The sequence below is a fragment of the Taudactylus pleione genome, unplaced genomic scaffold (genome assembly GCF_031769625.1).
Source record: "Taudactylus pleione unplaced genomic scaffold, aTauple2 ptg001142l, whole genome shotgun sequence".
Taxonomy (NCBI): domain Eukaryota; kingdom Metazoa; phylum Chordata; class Amphibia; order Anura; family Myobatrachidae; genus Taudactylus; species Taudactylus pleione.
Genome location: NW_028285543.1, coordinates 109,059 through 121,623, shown reverse-complemented (window position 1 = coordinate 121,623; position 12,565 = coordinate 109,059). Strand labels below are relative to the sequence as shown.

The 12,565-nt window shown below is 44.3% G+C and overlaps 1 protein-coding gene across 4 annotated transcripts in view; it reads right to left on the bottom strand.

Moving 5' to 3' along the window:
* LOC148453487 (uncharacterized) overlaps positions 1-11,951 on the bottom strand; it is a 586,638-nt gene extending 574,687 nt beyond the window's left edge. For 3 of the 4 annotated variants that reach the window (XM_088462053.1, XM_088462055.1, XM_088462054.1), the window contains exons 1-3: positions 11,855-11,951; positions 3,775-3,901; positions 3,566-3,679 (exon numbers count right to left, since the gene is read on the bottom strand). In XM_088462053.1, coding sequence (XP_088318179.1) covers positions 3,566-3,679; positions 3,775-3,901; positions 11,855-11,872 — 259 coding nt within the window. In that variant the 5' untranslated portion in view covers positions 11,873-11,951. The remainder of the gene's footprint in view (positions 1-3,565; positions 3,680-3,774; positions 3,902-11,854) is intronic. The other variant, XM_088462056.1, reaches the window with a different exon arrangement.
* Between the last annotated feature and the right edge of the window lie 614 nt (positions 11,952-12,565).

The following is a 12,565-nucleotide window of genomic DNA, read 5'->3' as shown; positions in this document are numbered from 1 at the left end:
ACGGTTGAATGATTTTACCAACGATTGAACGACTTTACTAACGTTTGAACGATTTTACCAACGCTTGAACTACTTTACTAACGTTTGAACGATTTTACCAACGGTTGAACGACTTTACTAACGGTTGAATGATTTTACCAACGATTGAACGACTTTACAAACGTTTGAACGATTTTACCAACGATTGAACGACTTTACTAACGTTTGAACGATTTTACCAACGATTGAACGACTTTACTAACGTTTGAACGATTTTACCAACGATTGAACGACTTTACTAACGTTTGAATGATTTTACCAGCGGTTGAACGACTTTACTAACGGTTGAACGATTTTACTAACGTTTGAACGATTTTACCAACGGTTGAACGACTTTACTAACGCTTGAACGATTTTACCAACGGTTGAACGACTTTACTAACGGTTGAACGATTTTACCAACGATTGAACGACTTTACTAACGTTTGAACGATTTTACCAACGATTGAACGACTTTACTAACGTTTGAACGATTTTACCAACGATTGAACGACTTTACTAACGTTTGAACGATTTTACCAACGGTTGAACGACTTTACTAACGGTTGAATGATTTTACCAACGGTTGAACGACTTTACTATGTTTGAACGATTTTACCAACGATTGAACGACTTTACTAACGTTTGAACGATTTTACCAACGATTGAACGACTTTACTAACGTTTGAACGATTTTACCAACGATTGAACGACTTTACTAACGTTTGAACGATTTTACCAACGATTGAACGACTTTACTAACGTTTGAATGATTTTACCAACGACTGAACGACTTTACTAACGTCTGAACGATTTTACCAACGATTGAACGACTTTACTAACGTTTGAACGATTTTACCAACGATTGAACGACTTTACTAACGTTTGAACGATTTTACCAACGATTGAACGACTTTGCTAACGTTTGAACGATTTTACCAACGTTTGAACGATTTTACCAACGGTTGAACGACTTTACTAACGGTTGAACGATTTTACCAACGATTGAATGACTTTACTAACGTTTGAACGATTTTACCAACGATTGAACGACTTTACTAACCTTTGAACAATTTTACCAACGATTGAACGACTTTACTAACGTTTGAACGATTTTACCAACGATTGAACGACTTTACTAACGTTTGAATGATTTTACCAACGGTTGAACGACTTTACTAACGGTTGAATGATTTTACCAACGATTGAACGACTTTACAAACGTTTGAACGATTTTACCAACGATTGAACGACTTTACTAACGTTTGAATGATTTTACCAACGGTTGAACGACTTTACTAACGGTTGAATGATTTTACCAACGATTGAACGACTTTACTAACGTTTGAACGATTTTACCAACGATTGAACGACTTTACTAACGTTTGAACGATTTTACCAACGGTTGAACGACTTTACTAACGTCTGAACGATTTTACCAACGATTGAACGACTTTACTAACGTTTGAATGATTTTACCAACGGTTGAACGACTTTACTAACGGTTGAATGATTTTACTAACGTTTGAACGATTTTACCAACGATTGAACGACTTTACTAACGGTTGAACGATTTTACCAATGATTGAACGATTTTACCAACGATTTGAATGATTTCAGACAGTATTAAAATGAATGAAATTGTCAAAATCTGACTGCAAACACAGACGATGTCAGATATCGTTATCTGACACGCGGGAACGCGCATCGTTCATCGTTGCAGGCCCACATGTCAGATTTTCTTTCAGATATGAATGATTTTTAAAATCGTTATCGTTCATATCTGACAACAAATCTGACCGTGTGTATGCACCATAAGAAGGATCCATCTGAAGGTGTACTCTGAATTTCTGCTGTAAGTACATATACTGTATATAAGCGCCTGTTTGTGTATCTCCTTCCCTTTTGTATTACATTTCTGTACTTTTGGTTGTGGTGACATCCATCTAGAATTAGGAGATCCATTGGGCTGCTATTTTTCATCTTATTCTGTTTGTTATATTAGACCGCAGGTTGGTTTACCGGGGTCCCGTTAATAGATGATGGTAGCGGGGAGCTGTAGGAGCACTTGGATAGCTTCTGTGGAAGAGGCAGCAGTTTGGGATTAACAATTGTGACGCGTTTCGCTCTGGTCCCGAAACTTTCTCAAAACCGTAGAAAAATGCGTCAAAAGGGTTAATCCCAAACTGCTGCTACTTTCAGAAACGTCACCTATGCTGCGCCTGGCCCATTAAAACTGCTGCAGTGCGGTCCTATGGGAGCCACAGCCGATATACGAAAGTTGATGGACAAGCCGCTGGGGAAGAGAGCTGGCCGAACATCGTAGCAGTGGGTACTGGGTACCTCCTGCCCGCTGCCCCGTAGGACACTAGCGCTGCCGGAACCTGTAAGTAGATGCCAGGATCCGGAACGCTGTGACAGCTACCTACCTTGTATGGGTTCATATCTTCCCAAAGCATGATCAGCTACCTACCTCACATGGATTACTATGATTCCAATAAATACTCAGCTACCTACCTCGTATGGGTCTCTACATTCCCAATCTATCCTCAGCTACCTACATCGTATGGGTTTATATCTTTATAATTCATACTAAGCTACCTACCTCGTTTGGGTTCCTATCTTCCCAACCCATACTCAGCTACCAACCTCATATGGGTCCTATCTTCCCAACCCATACTCAGCTACCTACCTCATATAGGTCCTATCTTCCCAATCTATCCTCAGCTACCTACCTCATATGGGTCCTATCTTCCCAACCCATACTCAGTTACCAACCTCATATGGGTCCTATCTTCCCAACCCATACTCAGTTACCAACCTCATATGGGTCCTATCTTCCCAACCCATACTCAGTTACCAACCTCATATGGGTCCTATCTTCCCAACCCTTACTCAGTTACCAACCTCATATGGGTCCTATGTTCGCAACCCATACTCCGCTACCTACCTCATATGGGTCCTATGTTCCCAATCCATACTCAGCTAGCTACCTCATATGGGTCCTATGTTCCCAACCCATACTCCGCTACCTTCCTCATACGGGTCCTATGTTCCCAATCCATACTCAGCTACCTACCTCATATGGTTTCCTATCTTCCCAATCTATCCTCAGCTACCTACCTCATATGGGTTCCTATCTTCCCAACCCATACTCCGCTACCTACCTCATATAGGCTCCTATCTTCCCAATCTATACTCAGCTACCTACCTCATATGGGTTCCTACAATCCCAAAACATGCTCAGCTATTTACCTCATATGGGTTCATAACTTCCCAATCCACACTAAGCTACCTACCTCAAATGGTTCCTACGCTTCCATCCATCTCAGCTACTGTACCTACCTCATATGGATTCCCTTCTTCTGTAACCAGCCATGCAGCTTCCCACCTTCTGATTCTACCCTAAAACTTACACTTTTACTTTCATCATTTCATAACTTCCCGCCTCCGTCTTTCACCTGATAACGTTCTTCACACTTCTCCGTTTGGCAGAACCCTGCATAATAAGACTTTCTGCCCAACCCCGTCTCTGTTCTACACTCACCTGTGATGGTAGATGTCTCAAAGCCCAGCTCTTCCCATCTTGGATAACCCAAAACAAAAGGTTCCTCCCCACGCTCAATCATTAGCAGGACCTCAGACTTCACCACAGGAATGCCTGTGCAGAAGAATAATACAATGATATATGAATGATGTACAGTAATTGCCTCATCTATACTATGGGACAGGTCAGGAATGTAAAACACTTCTCACCCAAAGAACAGAGAGTCCGGTAATTGTCCTCCATGACGTCTTTGTACAACTCCCTCTGCCAATCTTCCAAACACTCCCATTCCTCCTCCGTGAAATATACTGCCACGTCATCAAACGTCACCGGGTCCTGAAACACAAAAAAATTACCCATTCCATGATGGAGGAACAGGGGCAAATTTTATTCTCAGGAGGAATGAATTGCACATAACGATACCTTTAACGGATTATGATCAAAACTGCACCTGGTATATAATAAAATTAGCGTTCCTCCAAGGCTGCTTCAGCAGGGCGCTGGGTCCTGCACGTTTGGCATATAATAAAAGATCTAGTACCCTCTTAAAGGACAGTACCTGGTATATAATAACAATCTAGTAGACTAGACAGCACCTGGTATATAATAACAATCTAGTAGACTAGACAGCACCTGGTATATAATAACAATCTAGTAGACTAGACAGCACCTGGTATATAATAATGATCTAGTAGACTAGACAGCACCTGGTACATAATAACGATCTAGTAGACTAGACAGCACCTGGTATATAATAACGATCTAGTAGACTAGACAGCACCTGGTATATAATAACGATCTAGTAGACTAGACAGCACCTGGTATATAATAACGATCTAGTAGACTAGACAGCACCTGGTATATAATAACAATCTAGTAGACTAGACAGCACCTGGTATATAATAACGATCTAGTAGACTAGACAGCACCTGGTATATAATAACGATCTAGTAGACTAGACAGCACCTGGTATACAATAACGATCTAGTAGACTAGACAGCACCTGGTATACAATAACAATCTAGTAGACTAGACAGCACCTGGTACATAATAACGATCTAGTAGACTAGACAGCACCTGGTATATAATAACGATCTAGTAGACTAGACAGCACCTGGTATATAATAACGATCTAGTAGACTAGACAGCACCTGGTATATAATAACGATCTAGTAGACTAGACAGCACCTGGTATATAATAACGATCTATTAGACTAGACAGCACCTGGTACATAATAACGATCTAGTAGACTAGACAGCACCTGGTATATAATAACGATCTAGTAGACTAGACAGCACCTGGTACATAATAACGATCTAGTAGACTAGACAGCACCTGGTATATAATAACGATCTAGTAGACTAGACAGCACCTGGTATATAATAACGATCTAGTAGACTAGACAGCACCTGGTATATAATAACGATCTAGTAGACTAGACAGCACCTGGTATATAATAACGATCTAGTAGACTAGACAGCACCTGGTATATAATAACGATCTAGTAGACTAGACAGCACCTGGTATATAATAACAATCTAGTAGACTAGACAGCACCTGGTATATAATAACGATCAAGTAGACTAGACAGCACCTGGTATACAATAACGATCTAGTAGACTAGACAGCACCTGGTATACAATAACGATCTAGTAGACTAGACAGCACCTGGTATATAATAATGATCTAGTAGACTAGACAGCACCTGGTATATAATAACGATCTAGTAGACTAGACAGCACCTGGTATATAATAACGATCTAGTAGACTAGACAGCACCTGGTATATAATAACGATCTAGTAGACTAGACAGCACCTGGTATATAATAACGATCTAGTAGACTAGACAGCACCTGGTATATAATAACGATCTAGTAGACTAGACAGCACCTGGTATATAATAACGATCTAGTAGACTAGACAGCACCTGGTATATAATAACGATCTAGTAGACTAGACAGCACCTGGTATATAATAACGATCTAGTAGACTAGACAGCACCTGGTATATAATAACGATCTAGTAGACTAGACAGCACCTGGTATATAATAACGATCTAGTAGACTAGACAGCACCTGGTATATAATAACGATCTAGTAGACTAGACAGCACCTGGTATATAATAACGATCTAGTAGACTAGACAGCACCTGGTACATAATAACGATCTAGTAGACTAGACAGCACCTGGTATATAATAACGATCTAGTAGACTAGACAGCACCTGGTATATAATAACGATCTAGTAGACTAGGCAGCACCTGGTACATAATAACGATCTAGTAGACTAGACAGCACCTGGTACATAATAACGATCTAGTAGACTAGACAGCACCTGGTACATAATAACGATCTAGTAGACTAGACAGCACCTGGTATATAATAACGATCTAGTAGACTAGACAGCACCTGGTATATAATAACGATCTAGTAGACTAGACAGCACCTGGTATATAATAACGATCTAGTAGACTAGACAGCACCTGGTACATAATAACGATCTAGTAGACTAGACAGCACCTGGTACATAATAACGATCTAGTAGACTAGACAGCACCTGGTACATAATAACGATCTAGTAGACTAGACAGCACCTGGTATATAATAACGATCTAGTAGACTAAACAGCACCTGGTATATAATAACGATCTAGTAGACTAGACAGCACCTGGTACATAATAACGATCTAGTAGACTAGACAGCACCTGGTATATAATAACGATCTAGTAGACTAGACAGCACCTGGTATATAATAACGATATAGTAGACTAGACAGCACCTGGTATATAATAACGATCTAGTAGACTAGACAGCACCTGGTACATAATAACGATCTAGTAGACTAGACAGCACCTGGTATATAATAACGATCTAGTAGACTAGACAGCACCTGGTATATAATAACGATCTAGTAGACTAGACAGCACCTGGTATATAATAACAATCTAGTAGACTAGACAGCACCTGGTACATAATAACGATCTAGTAGACTAGACAGCACCTGGTATATAATAACGATCTAGTAGACTAGACAGCACCTGGTATATAATAACGATCTAGTAGACTAGACAGCACTTGGTATATAATAACGATCTAGAAGATTAGACAGCACCTGGAATGTAATAAAAGATCTAGTACCCAAGTAGAGTACAGCACCTGGTATATAATAACGATCTAGTAGATTAGACAGCACCTGGTATATAATAACGATCTAGTAGACTAGACAGCACCTGGTATATAATAACGATCTAGTAGACTAGACAGCACCTGGTACATAATAACGATCTAGTAGACTAGACAGCACCTGGTATATAATAACGATCTAGTAGACTAGACAGCACCTGGTATATAATAACGATCTAGTAGACTAGACAGCACCTGGTATATAATAACAATCTAGTAGACTAGACAGCACCTGGTACATAATAACGATCTAGTAGACTAGACAGCACCTGGTATATAATAACGATCTAGTAGACTAGACAGCACCTGGTATATAATAACGATCTAGTAGACTAGACAGCACTTGGTATATAATAACGATCTAGAAGATTAGACAGCACCTGGAATGTAATAAAAGATCTAGTACCCAAGTAGAGTACAGCACCCGAAACATAATAAAGATGTAGTTCTTGAAAAGAGGACAACACCTGGTATATAATGAAAGATCTATTATAGTAGTAGAGGACAGCACCTGGAAATAATAAAACATCTAGTACACGAGAGCACCTGGTATATAATAAGACATAGACTACCCCATTAGAGGACAGCATCTGGTATATAGTAAGAGATCTAGCACTCTAGTAGAGGAGAGCACCTGGACATAATAAAGATCTAGTACTCGAGCAGAGGACAGTACCCGCTATATAATAGATGGATTGTCCAGAACAGAACGTAGAGATTTCCAGCTCAGAAATCACAAGGTTGAAGTGATGGGATTCATGTTGTGCCAAAGACGAGCCGACAGTGAGGCGGATTGTGTCTGCAAATTTCTCATGCCAATAAAATACTTCCCTATGGTCTCCAGGTTCCTCCTGTATAGTCAGTGAGGTCTCCATCTGCTAGACAAGACTAGGGTCACAAAGACCACATGGATCTCCCAGAAGACAACTGAATGTTCTGTGGACAGATGAAGCCAACGTGGGACTTTGTGGCATTACTGAGGAATTTTAAGCTGAGTACACATCATATGACAGTGGGATCCAGCGATACATCGACGAGCTGTAACTATACACTGCATGGATCCAGCGATACATCAACGAGCTGTAACTATACACTGCATGGATCCAGCGATACATCGACGAGCTGTAACTAGACACTGCATGGATCCAGCGATACATCGACGAGCAGTAACTAGACACTGCATGGATCCAGCGATACATTGACGAGCTGTAACTAGACACTGCATGTATCCAGCGATATATCGACGAGCTGTAACTAGACACTGCATGGATCCAGCGATACATCGACGAGCTGTAACTAGACACTGCATGGATCCAGCGATACATCGACGAGCAGTAAATATACACTGCATGGATCCAGCGATACATCGACGAGCTGTAACTATACACTGCATGGATCCAGCGATAAATCGACCAGCAGTAACTATACACTGCATGGATCCAGCAATACATCGACGAGCAGTAACTATATACTGTATGGATCCAGCAATACATCGACGAGCAGTAACTAGACACTGCATGGATCCAGCGATACATCGACCAGCAGTAACTATACACTGCATGGATCCAGCGATACATCGACGAGCAGTAACTATACACTGCATGGATCCAGCGATACATCGACGAGCAGTAACTATACACTGCATGGATCCAGCGATACATCGACGAGCAGTAACTATACACTGCATGGATCCAGCAATACATCAACGAGCAGTAACTATACACTGCATGGATCCAGCAATACATCGACGAGCAGTAACTATACACTGCATGGATCCAGCGATACATCGACGAGCTGTAACTATACACTGCATCGCCGTAGACACTAAATGATCCGATGTACAACAGCGCATCAGCCACGCATCACTTCCAATGGGACGATTTAATGAACAATGGCAGAACAACGGATTGGGCTTAAACACTATACGATGTGTATAATATATTATTACGATCTGCGTTAGAACGATATACCGGATGACAGATCATATAGTGTGTACCTAGCTTTATTCATGGCAATCCCGGCCATGGAGGAGGCCTCTGGGAATAATACAGATTCCGGCTGATCATAGTTGTCTAACAATCACCATATATGGAACCACCGACTTCTAACCAAGAACATCAGAGGATTATTCTGCAAGATGTAAATTAACAGCAGGGCAGCTCTCCCGAGCACACGGCGGCAGGGCAGCTCTCCCGAGTTTACGGCGGCAGGGCAGCTCTCCCGAGTTTACGGCGGCAGGGCAGCTCTCCCGAGTTTACGGCGGTAGGGCATTAATTTGCAGAAACACGCAGACAGGGCTCTACCTGTTTTTTTCATACATCCCACCCAGAACTATCCAGCTCTAGGGGTCTGACAGCCAAAATGAGAGTTGTGCTGCGCTTACCATACTGTAACAGGCACAGTAACAGAGACCCCTATCCCGTCTTTAAGAGGCAGGGCGTGGTTTGCACAGTGGGAGCATTGCAGAGAGGGTAGGTGTGCACTAGGTCTCAGCGTCCATTCCTGGGCACCATTATATCTGTGTCCAGCCAGATTACACCGCCCCCACCCGGCTACTTCCTAATCCCACCCGGCTACTTCCTAATCCCACCCAGCTACTTCCTAATCCCACCCAGGTACTTCCTAATCCCACCCAGCTACTTCCTAATCCCACCTGGCTACTTCCTAATCCCACCCAGGTACTTCCTAATCCCACCCAGCTACTTCCTAATCCCACCCAGGTACTTCCTAATCCCACCCAGGTACTTCCTAATCCCACCCAAGTACTTCCTAATCCCACCCAGCTACTTCCTAATCCCACCCAGGTACTTCCTAATCCCACCCAGGTACTTCCTAATCCCACCCAGCTACTTCCTAATCCCACCTGGCTACTTCCTAATCCCACCCAGGTACTTCCTAATCCCACCCAGCTACTTCCTAATCCCACCCAGGTACTTCCTAATCCCACCCAGGTACTTCCTAATCCCACCCAAGTACTTCCTAATCTCACCCGGCTAATTCCTAATCGCACCCAGGTACTTCCTAATCCCACCCAGCTACTTCCTAATCCTACCCAGGAACTTTCTAATACCACCCAGCTACTTCGTAATCTCACCCAGCTACTTCCTAATACCACCCAGGTACTTCCTAATCCCTTCCGGCTACTTCCTAATCGCACCCAGGTACTTCCTAATCCCACCCAGGTACTTCCTAATCCCACCCAACTAATTCCTTATCCCACCTGGCTACTTCCTAATCCCACCCAGGTACTTCCTAATCCCACCCAGGTACTTTCTAACACCACCCAGGTACTTCCTAATCCCACCCGGCTACTTCCTAATCCCACCCAGGTACTTTCTAATCCCACCCGGCTACTTCCTAATCTCACCCGGCTAATTCCTAATCGCACCCAGGTACTTCCTAATCCCACCCAGGTACTTCCTAATCCCACCCCGATACTTCCTAATCGTACCCAGGTACTTTCTAATACCACCCAGCTACTTCCTAATCTCACCCGTCTTCTTCCTACTACCACCCGGCTACTTCCTAATCACCCCCAGGTACTTCCTAATACCACCCAAGTACTTCCTAATCCCACCCAGCTAATTCCTAATCACACCCAGGTACTTCCTAATCCCACCCGGCTACTTCCAAATCCCACCACGCAATTTTCTAATCCTACCCAGGTACTTCCTAATCTCACCCGGCTTCTTCCTACTACCACCCGGCTACTTCCTAATACCACCCGGCTACTTCCTAATACCACCCAGGTACTTCCTAATACCACCCAGGTACTTCCTAATCCCACCCAGCTACTTCCTAATCGCACCCAGGTACTTCCTATTCCCACCCCGCTACTTCCTAATCCTACCCAGGTACTTTCTAATACCACCCGGCTACTTCCTAATCGCACCCAGGTACATCCTAATACCACCCAGATAATTCCTAATCCCACCCAGGTACTTCCTAATCCCACCCGGCTACTTCCTAATCGCACCCAGGTACTTCCTAATACCACCCAGGTACTTCCTAATCCCACCCAGGTAATTCCTAATCTCACCCGGCTTCTTCCTACTACCACCCGGGTACTTCCTAATCCCACCCAGGTATTTCATAATCGCACCCAGGTACTTCCTAATCCCACCCAGGTATTTCCTAATTGCACCCGGCTACTTCCTAATCCCACCCAGGTATTTCCTAATCGCACCCGGCTACTTCCTAATCCCAACCAGGTACTTCCTAATCGCACCCAGGTACTTCCTAACACCACCCAGGTACTTCCTAATCCCACCCGGCTACTTCCTAATACCACCCAGGTACTTCCTAATCCCACCCGGCTACTTCCTAATCCCACCCAGGTACGTCCTAATCGCCCCCAGGTACTTCCTAATACCACCCGGCTGCCAACATTGTCTGTGGTCTGTGGTGAGGAAGAGGGATTAGTCCTAAGGTAGTGTGTTCTCTGTATGTCATATGACCTGACCCACCTCGTCTACATGTCTCATGTATGATAAACTGAGAGCGCGGGAAGCGTGGAGACAGAGAAATACAGGGAATCTAGGTGTAGGTGACTTGTTGTATGAGCACATTTATTAATGACGTTAGTCTGCGCAGCGGGGCGACATGTGTGTTGTTTTGGTTGATATGTCCTCACGTATGATATGATCTCAGCAATTCCTCATACTTAGCACATACGCCAAAAACACGTGTAAATAAAAGATGGCGGCAAACTTCCATAAACAGAGCCAGAGCCAGAGCCATCACCATGATGTGCCCCAGGGTGACACCCACTACCATCTTGTGTGTCACATGTATGTGGCCGCGGTGGGAACGGCGTGAGGCGTGTCACTGTAGTTACCAGCACACATGAAGTGCTGTACACATAGGGTATAGCTACTAAAGTGACCAATCAGATTCTAGCTATCACCATCCTGGATAAATAAGTGGACTCTGGCTGGTTGCTATGGGAAACATCCCCATTCCTATAATAACCCGCACTGTAGTAACCTTGTTACATGTCAGCAGTGTAAGCATGTGTCATGTATGTGTCTGCTCCTGACTGGGCCTCCTCCCAGGAGGGGCACACACATATGATGAGGTTACATAGGTGCCCCCCTCCCCTCTCACCTTCCCCCCGGCAGCCATCCTGCCCCCTGCAGGCTCCAGTCAGCCCCCCAGCTGGAAGCAGCTGTGACACCGCCGGCCGCCGCGCTGCATACTGGGAGTCGTAGTCCTGGCACCCCGGCCGCGCTCTACTTCCTGTCTGCGCTCCAGTCCCGGAACTACAACTCCCGGCAGCCCCCGCGGCAGAGGGAATGATTCCTGTCCTGGGTCTCTTCCTCACTCTTAACGGGGGGAGTGAGAGGGTTATTTCCTCCTTCACACATTCACTACAGGGGCCTGGGCCAGGGAGCTTACACTCCAATGGTGTAATGGCAGAGCCTGGGCCAGGGAGCTTACACTCCAATGGTGTAATGGCAGAGCCTGGGCCAGGGAGCTTACACTCCAATGGTGTAATGGCAGAGCCTGGGCCAGGGAGCTTACACTCCAATGGTGTAATGGCAGAGCCTGGGCCAGGGAGCTAACACTCCAATGGTGTAATGGCAGAGCCTGGGCCAGGGAGCTTACACTCTAATGGTGTAATGGCAGAGCCTGGGCCAGGGAGCTTACACTCTAATGGTGTAATGGCAGAGCCTGGGCCAGGGAGCTTACACTCTAATGGTGTAATGGCAGAGCCTGGGCCAGGGAGCTTACACTCTAATGGTGTAATGGCAGAGCCTGGGCCAGGGAGCTTACACTCTAATGGTGTAATGGCAGAGCCTGGGCCAGGGAGCTTAC